The sequence below is a fragment of the Bicyclus anynana genome, chromosome 1, assembly GCF_947172395.1.
Source record: "Bicyclus anynana chromosome 1, ilBicAnyn1.1, whole genome shotgun sequence".
In the NCBI taxonomy this organism is placed as follows: domain Eukaryota; kingdom Metazoa; phylum Arthropoda; class Insecta; order Lepidoptera; family Nymphalidae; genus Bicyclus; species Bicyclus anynana.
In genome coordinates, this window is record NC_069083.1 from 7,411,473 (window position 1) to 7,427,783 (window position 16,311).

Below are 16,311 nucleotides of genomic sequence, written 5' to 3' on the forward strand. Positions count from 1 at the left end.
ACAGTCCTTGACATATAATCATTACGAAACATCCGCTCCGGGAGTGTAGTTGTTTGTAGTGAGCACAGATGTGTCCATTATATCGAGCTATCTAAAGATCAATTAATTTGTAAAAACGTTTCACGTGACTTAACTTGTACTGACAATAGTATTCAATGGATTTGTTCGATGTATTACTCCAAGCGGGCGTATTTACTAGCGCTGTGGTGTTTTACTTGATGTTCTTAAGGAAGCCGGCGAAAACGAAAGGACATTATAGAGAACCGGGTGAGTACTTGTACGTTTCTATCTTGTATCTTACAGAATACCTACTACCAATACATATATAATATAAGTACATCGTAGATCTATAATATAAAAATGAATCTTGAATCTTCCTAAGCGCAAATCTCGAGAACGGCTCAACCAATTTCGCTAATTCTTTTTTTAAAATACTTCTTGAAGTACAAGAATGGTTCATACGGAGAGTTTTTTTAGGGTAGGGGTGGGGTTGGGTAGGATAGGGGCAGAGAATGAGTCAAAGTGAAGCTTGACCGGATCCGCTAGTACTATCTGTATGTACCTATCACTAATCTGTGAAATATAATAATTATGATTATGAACAAAGTTCAATCTCTTTCGAAGTAAGTTTATAATGCTAATGAGAGTTATACCAATTTCTTTTTGAAAACCACTTACACCAACCCCTAATATTATACCGTATTAATCGTTCATCTAAATATAGAGGTAACTTAAAAGCAAGTACAACTTAAAAACAAATAGGGATGATGACTAGGTTTGAATAAGTAGGTATATTGATTTTTATGATACATTCGGGTAAATAAGGTCAATGTTAACTAATTTATACATAAAAAGCAAAGATTGACTGGATATTTGCAAAATAAATTAGATTATAAAATTTCAAAATCCACTAAAAATATTTTATCGTAATTGGATGAAAATTCATACAGTTCCAGTTAGCTTCCTTACATTCAATGTGACATTTTTTAATATTTGAACTATAAACATAAACGCAGAATAAAAAAATTAAAATAGTTTATTTCAGTAACATCAATCGAATAACAAATAATTAAAGGCTAGAGTCTTCTTTTAAGAGTTGTACACTCCTGTGACAGAAGGCTCCGCTCTTCCATAACAAGCCGTAATGAAACATATTTAAAATTAATCATAGTGGGTAGGTATAAATAAAACTAAAAACATGTGTATGGGTGTGTGTGCGTGTGTGTGTGTGTGCGTGTGTGTATGTGTGTGTGTGTGTGTGTGTGTGTGTGTTGTGTTATGTTATTCTTGTACTCGTATTATGTAATATTCTTCAGTAGAGATTCAACTTCTTCATAATTTTGTGTTATTAAGAATTCTTTTAATACTTTTTTGCAAGTGTATAAATTTAATGGATATATATTTAGTTTTCTGTTAATTATGTTATATAAATAATTGGATTGCGAAAAATATTGCTTTCGAGCAAAAGCGGTTCTAGTGCGTTCTGTTTTTGCAACAATATATCTATTTCTTTTAGTAGTAGGCTTAAAAGTTAGCGATAAATGCTTTTTTAGGACCATATTCAAAACATATAGCTTCCTAACCGAGAGTAATCCAGCAATAGAGTACAATTGCGTAGTAGGGAACATATATGGCTTGAAGAGCATGATTTTTAGGAGAGAACGCTGGGCTCGCTCTAGTTCCAGAAATCTTGTTTTAGATGCGCCACCCCAGGCAGGCATGCAATAGGACATAACTGATTGAGCCAATGCTAAATAAATGGTAATTAAAATTTTTTTAGACGCAACGTGCCTCAAGTTTTTGAATATCCACCCAAGTTTCCGAATCCTATCAGAAATAACAAAGATATTACTAATTTTGTTTAAACGCCCATACAAATCTAACGATCATTAATTGCCTACGACGTCATAAATTCGTACCATTTTGTATGGGGCGTACTCTTAATTTATATACAATTTAAAAATCTGTCATCATCCCTAAAACGGAAACATCTTGAATTTGAATGTTTAGTGGTGCATCTACCATTTGCGTTTTATCAATTAATTGCGGGACATCCTGTAGAGTAAGGAAACTTGTGCATCTTAAAACTACGCAATTAGAATACATATGCAGTTAATTAACTAGTAGCTCTGTAGCTAGTTTTATTTATTGTCTGTTTTTTCCTTCATACCTAATAATTAACATCTACACAATGAATAGGTTATTATCTCAGCATCTAAGTACAAGGCAATTTAGCATCTTATTTAAGTATATATGGTATAATTTAGGATGTATGGTATAATTTGGGATTAGGTATAATTTAGTTTCTTAAATTTAAGCGTAAAATATACAAAACGGTCGTAAGACCTGTTATGCTATACAGATCAGAATGTTGGGCGGTAAAAGAGACGGATAGTAAGAGAATGGATAAAATAACAAATTCGTATATAAGAGGAAGTCTGAAGGTGGCGTCAGTGACAGAAAAATTGAGGAGGTAAAAGGTTAGCTTGGTATTAACATGTATATAGGTTATATACATGTTAGGTACCTACCAGAAGAATGTTGAAATTGCAAGTGGAAGGACACAACAGGAGAGGAAGACCGAAGAAGAGATGGTTGGAGTGTGTGAAAGAGGATATGTATGTAAAAATGTATTAAGATGAGTTGACGAGAGTTGAGTAATAGAGATGAATGGAGGAAATTTACATATTTTGCCGAGCCCACCTAAGTGGAATAAGGTACAGGAGACGATGTAGATCATCGTCTCCTGTACCTTTTAGTTTAGTTATAATTTATGTTGTTTTTTTCACAGGATGGAATTATCTTCTGAAATTAATCTTGGCTCGTTTTACTGTAAAACGTTGGAAGACTAAATTGCCTTCACGAAAACTCAGCGAAGCACCTCTCAAGGACCAGAAGCAAGGCTACGATGATATAACTCTGCGAGCTACAGCTTCCGACGGGTCGTCTGTTCTGTTGAGGATACGGCATTTGTGTGGTCGAAAAAATTTTGCCGAAGTTGTATTGTATCTTCGACTACAAGATGGCGCCAAATATAAATTGCCACGTAAGTATTTACAATTACCTATGTATTTTTTTCTATGGCTATAATAATATGCGTTACGTCTGTTCAAATCTCGCATTTTTTTTTTGTTCTTTACAAGTTAGCCCTTGACTACAATATCAGCTGATGGTAAGTGATGATGCAGTAAGTCTAAATTCTAAAATTTTAAAACTACAGCGAATCAAAATCACTCAGCCGTTTAATGCCATTCGGGAGTCCGTGTTGCCTGCTACATATTTTATATGTGCAAATGTGCATCTCGAAACAAGTGTAGGTACCTACCTGAGTAACAAATTCGGGTTGGCACATTTTTTGGGAGAATATTTTTACAAAAATATTGTTCTTTAAATCCTGAATTTTTTTTTTCATCTGTTCATGTATTACTCCAATTACCTACATTTAAAATCAAGTTGAAAAGCAAAAGATTATTCTTTGACAGAACATCCTGAAACAGCCACGGCTGAATGGATACACACTAAAAACGGATGGAGCGCCGGCGGATTAAAGATACATATATTAGAAGAACAGGCAAACCTGAGGGTTCTCTACAACGGGTTACTGACACGAGTCAACGACGGGGTCACCCAACATGTCAAGCTAAATGTAATGTAAGATTATTTTCAACAGCTTATTTTGTATTTTACTTCTAAAGTATTACATCCTGTATTTCCCTTTGTTATAAACTAACCCTTCAAGAACGTCGATTCCGAGACATTCCCAATTCCCATCAAGTCTTACAGGTCCGCCACAATCCACGTTGCATTTCATGCCGTTCGTTTTTGCCCAAATCGACAAAATAGGGAGCGGTTCCCTATTTTGTCGATTTTAAGCGCGAGTGAAAGGACTAGTAGGTACGGGACTTCGCTCTAAGCCATTCAATTAATTTTAATGGTTTGAGTCTACATTTAAATGTAGGAATACAATCGTCTGACTTGTGCTGACCAACATCACACAGCGTTCATAGGACACATTTTGTTGTTAACGCAAACAGCGGTGTAATGGGACGGTATGGTAACAGAAAAGAAATTAGTTACAATACAAAATACCGCAAACTTCCTATAACATCAGGCTCTGAGAAGTTCAAGACAGGAAACCTTGATTAGAAAAGGCTTTCTTTTGTTTAATAGCCTGAAACGGTAATCAAAGAACTCATGATCATGAGTTTTTGCCATCAGATAGAAGTATTTCTGGCGTCCACATATCCGCATCATATGTAACAGACGCATCGCATCAAACGGATTTCCAATTTTACGGTTGATAATTAAATCCATTTGATGCGATCCGTAACTACGATGCGGTTCAGTGGACGCACTTGTATGACAAAGAATACTAAAATCCGTTTAATGCGATGCGTCCGATACATACCTACGATGCGGATCTGTGGACGACTGCCATTAGAATTCTTCTTGAATTTAGACAGGAAGTAAACATTAATAAATACAATTTGGTAATTATTTCAGATGGGCGTCAGCAGCCCGAGTGGAGCGTCACCCAGAGGACTGGAGTGTTGAGCTCGCCGCGGAAACTTTGGCTCTGGAACCTTGGCGGGATAGCAGTTGGCCGCAGATGCTGTAATTATTTCTTATCTGGATACCTAATATTATACATACATATATTGAAAGTAGTACTTTACTATTGATATGACCTCTGCCTCTGATTCCGGAGGATGTGGGTTTGAATCCGGTTCGGGGCATGCCAACTTTTCAGTTGTGTGCATTTTAAGAAATTAAATATCACGTGTCTCAAACGGTGAAGGAAAACATCGTGAGGAAACCTGCATACCAGAGAATTTTCATAATTCCCTGCGTGTGTGCCAATCCGCATTGGGCCAGCGTGGTGGACTATTGGCTTAACCCCTCTCATTCTGAGAAGAGACTCGACCTGAGCAGTGACTCGAATATGGGTTGATAACGACGAACGACCTTTTCAGTGCCTCATGTTTCTGTAGCCGTGCCTCCGACAGAACGTTAACGGCTGTTGGTGCCGATCATTACCGTTAAAATTTAGGGAGGCAAGAGAGGCCTGATCCTGTAGTAGATCATGAGTACTTAGATGAATGACATTATTGTTTCAAGGAACAAATGCGACGAAGGCGCTGGTAGTTGGATGCAATGGGGGACACTGCAAGGGCGCTTTCAGTCGTTTGACGCCAACGGTGCCGCAGACAAAAGCGAATACCTCCGTGTACGCGGCACGAAGGAGCGCAGCTGGTCTCTTGGTGGCGCAGAGCTGAGGCGCGCGGTCAATATCACAGCTACGACGAGCGATGGGACTGCGGTTCAAATCCGTGGCTTGTCGTATTATAAGAACTTTACTCAGTATGTATAATAATTTCATAAACTAAGAGGAACGATTTGTATTTTTGTATGTAGTGAATAAACTCAAAACTCCTGGGTCGATTTGAAAAATTCTTTCACGAATTGAATATACATACATTATCAGGGAGTTATATAGGATATATTTTAATATTCCGCTTTCCCACGGGTAAAACCGCAAGGTTCTGCTAAGTACTAGTTTTAAATAAATAATTATGTGATATTTGCCTTTTTCTCAAATCTGGTAGTTTTCTTTGAAGCTTTTATGGCTTATTTTAAATGCTACTTGGTTGTCATGGAAAACCATCGTATTCAGTTTCTGTCACAATACAGAATACACTCTACTCTTACCTATGGGTCTCTCAACTAACGGTTACATCAATAGTCATCTAAAAACTTTTTTTTTCTTTTCTACAATCTGAAAATGAATGTGTTAATTTACAGGTGCATTTCAGGATGTGTGAGATATCCCAATTTCATGTTGAAAAGTATAACGTCCACAGATTTAGTTTTGTCGGATTTCTGCGAGAGTGCCGATCGAGTACCGGACACTTACACCATAAATGTTAGCAGTGAGTTTTTATCATAACATTCATGTAGGTAATACAGATCCCCTAAAAATTTCGAGTAAAAAGCTACATTAATTATCCAAGTACTAGTTGTAAGGCCTATTATGTGTCAAAGATAAGCATATTTTATGGCCTCGTTAATAATAGGTTTGCCTCAGCATCACCTTCACCGGGTAGCTTGGGCTAATGCGAAAGATCTACCAGTTCTGTTATATGAGCCGAAGATCAAAGTAGCACGAAACCTCTTTCTTAGGGCGTTTCCTGTGAACTTCGACGTAGTCCAAAAGAGACACGTTGAAAACGAATGCGTCGTCGTTTGTTGAAATCCAGCTCCAGGTTACGTTGGAAGTATAGAGCAATTTTTTCGTCGCCAAATTTTTGGGACTTCATAGCGTTTATTTTAAGACATGATTTTAACTTTACCATCATCATTATCAGCCTACACTAGGCCTGCGTTCCTAAAGGAGAGAGAATATATAGTGTCTAGCAAACGTCCGCGACTTCGTCCGCCCTTGGACCTCTATAATCCGGCCCTATCGCAAAATCCGTTCTTAGCGGACACCTTGTAACTACGAGTATAGACAACCCCCCTGTCAAATTTCATCTTTGTATGTCAGGCGGTTTTCGAGATTTTGTGATCAATGACCCGTTGTTTTCTTCTTCCCATTTATATATTAAGATAATGTGTGACTCTAACGATTATTATCAAATATTAATGACCGGGATTGACGGCTCTACATACTCTCCCAAGGTGTCGGTGTAAGACCACCAACTTCTAAAAACAAGGCTAAGAGTTTCTCGGAAGAAAGAAAAGCTTAAATTCATAGCCTGACCCAGGACTTGACCTTATGATCCGAAGTCACACAGGATAACCAAGAGCAACGTGAAATTTATATCGTATTTTGTTATCTCCAAGTTAAACTAATAAAGATGATATGTATTTACAGCATCTGACAGTCGTACTTTCAAGTTGATACTTCGGATTAACAAAGATGATTGGCGAACGTTCAGTGGCGTTCCACATAACCAAGAACAAGTGTACCGGAACTTTGCTGTCGAAATTAGCGGCGAACATGGCACTGGACTCCTTGAGCTTGGATATGACATATTAGGTAGGAGCTACATTTATCATAACGAATGACAATTTAATAAAGTTTTTTTTGTATCGCCTATATTATATTCTTCTATACTATTATAGTTTTCTAGTTTTTCAATTTAGATGAGAGTGTACTAAGTAGCTTCAAACCCATCAAACCAACATAAGCTATCGGTTTGCCATTTTTCTTCCGGTCTATACAAGACCTTGAAAAAGTCAAGGTCTTGTATAGGCTTAGTTTACAAGCACTCTTGAAATTTAAAGTTTGGCTCCTGCTATAGTGAATCTTGTCACCGGTTCGGAAGGCAGGTTCTGCTGAGAAGAACTAACAAGAAAAACACTTCACTTCAGTTTGTCCCCGTCCATTCTGCTTCTGATTCTGCTGAGAAGAGCCGGCAAGAAACTCACTTCCGCGTCCATTGCACTGTTGCATGTCTACCACGAGAACTTTCATTTAGTTGAAGGGAAAAGACGAATGTTATTGGTGTCACGCGTTATTTTGCAAAATTGTGAATAATTATGATATAATTTTTTTTAATTCTTCCGCTTTATTCTATTAATGAAGTAAATACTATATTAAATCCCTACAGCTAATATATTAACTACATATTATAAAAATAATAACATTAAATTTATAAAGTCTCGGGCGTCGTAGAATTCGTCCGAATCGATGTTCATTGGTAAAGTGCCCAGAAGGCTGGGAAGTATTGCTACGTTGTATGGCAATAGGTACTAATTCTCTATGCTAAATATAGGCCAGCCTTCTGGTCACAGCTATAATTTGATGATTGCAGATACCAAATCAGCGATACCAGATGTCATTCCAATGCCCACATTAAAGTGGCTCGATAAGCAAGATTCAGGCGACGTGGATTACTGTCTGCCTTTTGAGTCGAGGGCCGCTGCCTGCACTGACTACGTCGGAGGGAAGGGTGCCTCATTAGCTCTTCTGGCTTCTGTCCAACATAAAGAGGTAGATATATTATTACTAAGTAGGTAGGTATTAAGTGTCTATGCTAAATAATTGTAGATTTTCCTTTCATGCTGATACTTATTAGATACTAGCTGACGCCGGTTTCACCCGAGTGAGTTCCCGTTCCCGTAGGAATACGGGTATAATAATATAGCCTATAGCCTGCCTTGATAAATGGGCTATCTAACACTGAAAGAGTTTTTAAATAGGACCAGTAGTTCCTGAGATTGCGCGTTCAAACAAACAAACAAACTCTTTAGCTTTATAATTTTAGTAGGTATAGATGTAATTTTAGGACGTAGACAAAATTTGTAGGATAACATTATGTAGTTAGGTAGATATTTTTCATAGTTAGTCATTATGATCACGGATTAGTGATAGGTATAGTGTAAAATTATGGTGAAGAAACAAAAGTTATGGCACTTCAAAAAAATCATAATCCCAATTTACTCGATAAAGTGTCTTGAATTTGATATTTGATGTATACAATCACTTACTAGGTACTAAAGTGGATCAAGTAAAAAGGAGTTATTAAAACAGCAACGTTTCTTTCAGGGTTACTGTGTCCCGCCCGGATTTTGCGTGACTAGTAAAGCTCTAAACAAACAACTGGAACGAAATGCCAAGCTGACAGATGCTATTTCTGAAATCGAGAGAGCAAATGAGGATTACACAGAAAGCATTTTTAAGGAAAAGTGTGAAATGTTAGTACTTTTAAACGTCCTTCTCCAAGATCTGTAACAATTCGACACGCAGACCACCACGCCTACATATTCGTTCTTGAGAATTTTGAAACAAAATGTCTAGTAATTTCAATAATCAAGTAACCCGCCCCGTCCGCTGCCCTAAGCTTAAAACTTTTTGAAGAGCTTTGGGAATATTTAATTCCATCAGGTGTTATTAATAAAGGTTGATACTGAATACTGAAGTCTTTCCTATTTCTCTTAAAGCCTCAAACGTGGTGACGAATTTCCGGTTGTACTTTTCAATGAGAACTCTTAAGTCTTCATAAATGCTAATGTACCTAAAATATACAAATGGAAATCTATTGCGATTCTAGCACCTTGTGTCGCAATCTTCTTCGGGTCTTCAAACTATATGTACCCCGCCTATTGACACTTCAGTTTTGCAACTCATTATGTTAATAACTTGAATCTCTTCGTTTCTGATTCGATTACGCAGATAAACTGGTATAGTTCGCTCCATCTTTTAAAGTGACTTTGAGCCGCCTACTGAAACCCAATAGTTAGTGACCAAGTCTTTCAATTAATCATTTTTAATGTTTTTATTTATTTTTGTGTACAATAAAGTATTCTTCTTCTTTTGTACATAATTTATGTGTTTCAGAACAGTCAACTTATTTATAACAACTGATATAGTTGAAGACGTGAAAGACGAAATATTAGTACATTTGAATGATCTAAGGAAAAGAGCGACGGACAAAATGTATGGAACACAGTTACGATTTGCTGTAAGATCCTCAGGTACGTTATATTGTTACGGAGTTTATTATTATGTATTTTAATGTATCTTGGATATTTTGTAACGAATAAGTATAAAGAGAAGAATCACGCCAACTCGTATTATGCTAGGTTTAAGCTCTATATCTAATCTTTTATAAGGAGTTAGGCCTATAGTGGATATACACGAAATTTTGAGTAACTCTTATGAAACGTGATTTCATATTCTCTATTACTTTAATGCTAAATGTTAAAATTAATACTGTGTTTGCTATTGTGATTTTCGTTATCAATAGGCTTTGCGTTAAACGAAAATGCTGTTGTTCTTGCTTTGATGTTAATTTTGTTTCGGTGGTTAATAGAGCAATGTTAGTGAATAGATCAGCTGGTCTTGTAGTGAGCCATTAAAATAGGCTTATAGTGACTATGATTATTGTTTTTTTAAATTAAATAATAGGGTAGTTGACTCATATCAAATTTCATATAAACAATATTAAATTCGTGTACTACCTACATGGAATAACGGTCCGAAATATATCGATATGAAAGTAATATAAGTTTTTTAACCGACTTCCAAAAAGGAGGAGGTTCTACGTTCGGCTGTATGTATGTTTTTTTTTTTTTTTTTTTTTTTTTTTTTTTTTTTTTTTTTTTTATGTATGTCCAGCGATAATTCCGTCATTTGTAAACCGATTTTGAAAATTCTTTTTTTGTTTTGAAGGGTTTGATTCCAGGGTGGTCCCATTTTTTTCATGTCAGGATCTGATCATGGCATCCTGGAGAAATCGAGGGAACTTTCGAAAATCGTAAAGACGGCTAGTGCGTTTGTTAGTGTTTCCATAAGGTATTTTAAACCACTACAATTTTATGAAGGTCTGGAGTTGGTCTGATGATGGAGCCGATACACAGACGATGGAACTCGTCAACGATTTACAGCAGGTACCTTTTGTTTGGACTTGACTTATTTGTATTGATGAGAACTTTCCACCTAGATGGGTTGTGACTGTATTAAGGGTCTGATGATGAAGACGAAGGAGAGTTAAGAGAACTACTCAACGGTTCACAGTAGCTACCTTGTGTTTGGACTTGATACATTTGTATTGATGAGAACTTTCCACCTAGATGGGTTGTGACTGTATTAGGGGTCTGGTGATGAAGATGAAGGATAGTTAAGGGAACTCCTCGACGGTTCACAGTAGCTACCTTGTGTTTTGACTTGATAATTTTGTATTGATGAGAACTTTCCACCTGGATAGATTGTGACTGTATTAGGGGTCTGGTGATGGAGATGAAGGAGAGTTAAGGGAACTCCTCGACGGTTCACAGTAGCTACCTTGTGTTTGGATTTGATAAATTTTATATTGATGAGAACTTTCCACCCATATCGATTGTGACTGCACAGGGGGTCTGGTGATGAAGACGGAGGACAGTTACCTTTCACGTTTTTCTGAATATTCATATTACGTGCGGATAAAGATGGAGTGAATTTTTTTATATTAGTTAAGGTAGTATTTTTAAAATTGGGATTGTAGGACTTATAGATACTTATCATAAGAAAGTAACGTTTCAACTAATTGCTCATTAATTTTTGTTCACACTCAGTAGGTGTGCTAACACTAAAAATTAAAAAATAAAAATTTTAATAAAAAAAATTCAACCGACTTCCAACTCAAAAATTAACCTAAACTAAAAAGCAAAAAATAACATCTTACCTATGTGCTACCTTCTGATCAGTTTGAAGGCGGTGCTAATCCAGTGACATGTTTTAATTAAAGCCGTTTCTGAAAGAACCACAGAAATTGTGTAATTTAAACGGCTTGAATTAAAACATCACTGGCTTGGCACCGCCTTCAAACTGATCAGAAGGTAGCACATAGGTAAGATGTTATTTTTTGCTTTTTAGTTTAGGTTAATTTTTGAGTTGGAAGTCGGTTGAATTTTTTTTATTAAAATTTTTTTCTTATAAAACTTCATTTAAAAATCACGTATTTTTCCAAATTTTCCAAGCGTCAAAAACGATGTCGTCCATTTTGTGACGTCACAATGTACTCGTTGTACTAAACGTCAAATTAATTGTTATTTAATATTTTTGTCAAACGCTCCGTTTGTAAGGGATTTGTTATAGTGACGTCATGAAACGGTTGACATTATACACCATGATAACCGATAGGCGTTTTGGCTCGTATTGTCAATAAAATATAATATGTATACCTATGTAATCACGTCTCGAAAAAATATGAAAAAAAAAGTCATTCTAGTAGAACTATTTATGACCATTTTAAAAAAGTGTCAACTAGACTATTAAATAGACTATTCTTTAACGATAGCTATCGGAGAAGATAGCGAAGCGTTGTCGGCGGCGGGACAGAATGAAACTGTATTGGGCTGTGTCAGTGACGATGACGTCATACGCGCCGTTCAGAGGTGCTGGGCGTCCATGTTTGCATTCACGAGCGCTTATTATCGCAGGTAAGGTGACCTCCGGAATTATGTAGTATCTAAACCTGTACATAAAAATTACAGCATACTAATTAATTTTATAAATCTTAATGTTTGTTTGTTTGTTTTAACTTCCAAAAATTCTTATACCCATTGGTGTAAGAATGCAAGCTACATCGTACGTCGTCAATGACTTATATACCCTATTTTATCCTCTGTGACTATGCCTTCGATTCGGATGTCCAGGAAATGCACCTCCACCTTTTTACCATACCCACCAGTACCATAGGACCAGCCTCGCTAATTATTTCTAAAGGTGATTCAGAGGCTCAGACCAATCACCTTCTATAGGACCTGCCTCGCTAAAGTTACCCCTCTGTCAAAACCATATGATCACTGTATACAAACTGTGTCTATAAAATCGACGTTTCATTGTGTTAATTCGTGTATTACGATTTAAAGTTTTAGTTGTGTGTAGTGTAACACAGGATATATTTATTGGTGTTAAATATTTTCGGAGTGTGAGTTTACCTCGTCCCCTCAAAAAATTCACAGACAATACTGTTCGTAAATTATAGTGCGATACTGGTCCTTCTGTAATTGGTTTAAGGTCAGAAGTTGTTAATGATGATGATGAGATTGAGTAGTAGTAAACTCCGCGCCACGACACAAGTCCCGTAGACGCGGCGCTAATGTCGCGCTCGTTGTCATTTGGTAATGGCGGACTTATTATCATTTGTTTAGTTCCAGTTTTAGCCGCGGGACTTCTTGCGTGGCACGGAGTCTAGATTAAGTTGTTTTGTTGTGTGAAGGCAGAACGGTCAGCCGTGTATGTGCGGCGGCGGCGTGGTGGTGCAGGCGCTGGTGGCGCCGCGCGCAGCCGGCGTCCTGTTCACCCGCCACCCGCTGCACGGCGACCCTGCCAGGATCCTCATCACTGCCAACTACGGCTTGGGGGAGGTCAGTGTACGGAACACATAGAGCCTAGCCTAGATAGAGACTGTTAAATCAAATCAAAAATTAAAAAAAATCTTTTTAAGGAGGCTTAGTTTATTATAAGCACGTTTAAAACGTCAAGTTTGACTCTACCACCGGTTCAGAATGCAGGTACTGCTGAGAAGAGCTGGCAATAAACCTAACCGTAGCTGTTTTGAAATCGTTCTTCAATATAATGTATATTACCTTTACATACTTCTTGTGTGAAGACAAAAGCCTCCAATCAATCATCTTTATCACTAAAAGTGCGGCCTCTGTATCGCAGTGGAATTCACGGTGGTTTTACATGACTTTCTTCATTAGTCCAGGTCTGGCTGGTGGGAGGCTTCGGCCGTGGTTAGTTACCACCCTTCAGACAAAGATGTAGCGCCAAGCGATTTAGCGTTTCGGTACGATGTCGTATAGAAACCGAAAGGGGTGTGGATTTTCATCCTCCTCCTAACAATTTAGCCCGCTTCCATCTTAGATTGCATCATTACTTACCATCAGGTGAGATTGTAGTCAAGGGCTAACTTGTAAACAATAAAAAAAAGTATAAAAAATATCGTTTAATTGTATTTGCCTGAAATTGAGCTCAACTTTAACTGTGCTTTTGATTGATGATTATTTTGTTAATACACAACAAAATTTACCTAAGTGTTATGTTACCCAAAAGTGTCTAGTGGGGATGTTTAAATTTTCGATAAGATTATCTTTTTATTAGCATTTTAGCATTGCCTAACCTACAATGGAAGGAAGAACTTAGAAAAGTGTATTAGCAAAACGTTCAGATATATTCATTGATTTACAGAGCGTGGTATCCGGATCAGTAGAACCGGACACGATAATCGTGAGACGTGGATTGGATAACACACTATCGATGGACAAAATCCTACTGGGCTTGAAATCTCACCGAGTGACCACAACTAGTGATGGTATTGGTTCGGAAAGTGTACCAGAGACTGATCGGATCAAAGCTTGTCTGTCGGAAGCGGAGATATTGAGGCTGGCACAGATCGCTGTATCGCAAGAGACACTTTGGGGTGCGGGTAGAGATATAGAATGGGCAATCAATGACGTAAGAATACTATTTTATTGCTTAAACAAACTAATTTGGATTTTTTACTGACATCATCATCATTATTAGTTGATAGACGTGCACTGCTGGACATAGGCCTCTTGCATAGACTTCCAAGCACAACAGTCTCGAGCCGCCAGCATCCAGCGGCTCTCTGCAACCTACTTGATATCCTAAGTCCATCTAGTGGTGGGTCGACCAACACTGCGCTTTTCGGTTTGGGGTCGCCATTCCAGTACCTTGGGACCCCAACGTCCATCGGCTCTTAGAACTCTGTGACTTGCCCATTGCCACTTCAGCGCTTCCCGACTCGGTGAGCTATTTCGGTGACTAATTCTTCTGCGGATCTCCTCATTACTGATTCGATCACGCAGAGAAACTCCAAGCATAGCTCGCTCCATCGCCCGGAATGACTTTGAGCTTTCTGATAAGGCTAATACTATTGTTATATTTAATGGAACTGCACTGGAAAAAATTACAGTATTCCAAAGAGCGCTAACTAGATTTGGTAGTTAGTGATTACGGTATACTTCTCACTGACACACATTCAACATGCCCGCCGCCGAGCTTTGTTTAGATCACGACCTTGATGAAGAATAAATAGTCCAATTGGGTGATGCCTTGAGAATAAAGTGATTGCATGACTAAATGGTGCTAACATGTATCAGGGTTTAGATCTAAAAGAAAACAATCCTTAGGATAAACCAACAAACTACATATTGTTACATTTGTATCATAATTCGCAGGACAATATATTTCTACTCCAAGCACGACCAATCACGTCTCTGGATAGATGGACAGAAGAGGAGTTATTGCATGAATTGGACTTTCCGATAATGTCGGACGACGAGCTTATCACCTTCGCGAACACCGGAGAGGTCCTCCCCAAGCCCATCACTCCTCTGACTCACGACATGGTGTACCGCCCTCTGGAAAGAGGCCTTGCCACCTTGATGTTAGCAAACGGTGATGGTTATGATAAAAATGTTGTTATCACTCATCATCGTTGCGCTATTTCATCATACAATGTAAGTTATAGGAATACATTATAATGAGATAAAAAAAGACAATGTAAGTTATAAGAAATTGTCTTGAGAAAAGGTTACACACATTTTTTTATGATGTTGCGAAAAAACCTCTTAAGAGGTAGTAGTAGTAGAGTAGAGTTTACTTTTTAATTCATTCCAATAGTCCGTTGTTATCATTAACTGGATTGCCCTCTATCAAAATAGATCACAGTCAAGGTCAACTAGCATCTGAGACCCATGGCTAATACAATGGATGGTTACACCTACCACCGTGTCGTTAAATTAAAAACACACATACTTACTTAACTACTCTCGAATTGATTTCATTATTTGTTTGCTAAATCATAATTATCAACCCATATTCGGGGCACTGCTGAGCTTGAGTCTCCTCACAGAATGAGAGGGGTTAAGCCAAATATGCCAATGCGGGTGACACACACATACGAGATAATTAAGAAAATTCTCAGGTATGTAGATTTCCTCATCGTTAGAGACGCGTGATATTTAATTTCTTAAAATGCATATGAAACAATGTTATTTTTCAGTAGAAATAAATACACCACATATACAAATAACATTAATTATTGAAATGGTATGATGGTATGGTATTATAAAATTAATACCATTTTTTATCCCACAGTCGATGTATCGACGTATAACTAAAGAGATCGACATTAGCATACGCATGTTGGAAATGTCTGTCCACGGGCACAAGGTGGCGGACGACGCTATACACCAAACAGCACTAAACAGAAGGCCGCCTCTGGTTACGGACAAGTTGTTTGCTATTTTGGATATGATAAAGGTATGTAAATTTAGAATTAATTTTGAATGTAAAAAAAATATTAATAAATTAAACCTTTTAAACAAAACGAGAATTTTCCAAATCGATTCAGGCGTCCTCGAGTAACCGAGGTCCATACATAAAAAACATCAACCAACCAATCAACTTGAGAACCTTTTTGAAATCGGTTAAAAAGCTTCATTTACGAATAATGATTAGATAGGTACTTTGGGTAAATTCACTATTCACTGGGTCGACTATTGAGATTTTCTTTCTTTTAAGATATTTTCAAAAAATCACCCTGCTGGCTGTAGTGGTTTTGCTGTAGGCTCATCTCCGAACAAGGCTCATTTGGAACCCTCGTAACTTTAATTTCAAGATTACGACCAATTATTCTCACCCTTATCAAATAAACCTAAAATTAGGCCTAATTGAAATTAACTAATTTTTGACTACAACTAAGCCCGCCAACCCGCATTAGAGCAACTTGATGTTTCTAAGCCCCATATCCCCTCTCCTTTCAGTTTTATATAACGTGAATATAGCACAAT

General features: G+C 37.4%; 1 protein-coding gene across 1 annotated transcript in view; it reads left to right on the plus strand.

Moving 5' to 3' along the window:
- The window catches only part of LOC112051076 (putative phosphoenolpyruvate synthase), a 21,925-nt gene continuing 5,614 nt past the window's right edge, over positions 1-16,311 (plus strand). Inside the window, exons 1-15 of the mRNA XM_052883596.1 lie at positions 1-267; positions 2,792-3,046; positions 3,483-3,651; positions 4,504-4,614; positions 5,119-5,361; positions 5,803-5,930; positions 6,875-7,039; positions 7,818-7,996; positions 8,552-8,700; positions 9,344-9,480; positions 11,784-11,925; positions 12,708-12,855; positions 13,682-13,948; positions 14,695-14,976; positions 15,617-15,781. Of these exons, the coding sequence (XP_052739556.1) occupies positions 156-267; positions 2,792-3,046; positions 3,483-3,651; positions 4,504-4,614; positions 5,119-5,361; positions 5,803-5,930; positions 6,875-7,039; positions 7,818-7,996; positions 8,552-8,700; positions 9,344-9,480; positions 11,784-11,925; positions 12,708-12,855; positions 13,682-13,948; positions 14,695-14,976; positions 15,617-15,781 (2,652 nt within the window). The 5' untranslated portion in view covers positions 1-155. The remainder of the gene's footprint in view (positions 268-2,791; positions 3,047-3,482; positions 3,652-4,503; positions 4,615-5,118; positions 5,362-5,802; positions 5,931-6,874; positions 7,040-7,817; positions 7,997-8,551; positions 8,701-9,343; positions 9,481-11,783; positions 11,926-12,707; positions 12,856-13,681; positions 13,949-14,694; positions 14,977-15,616; positions 15,782-16,311) is intronic.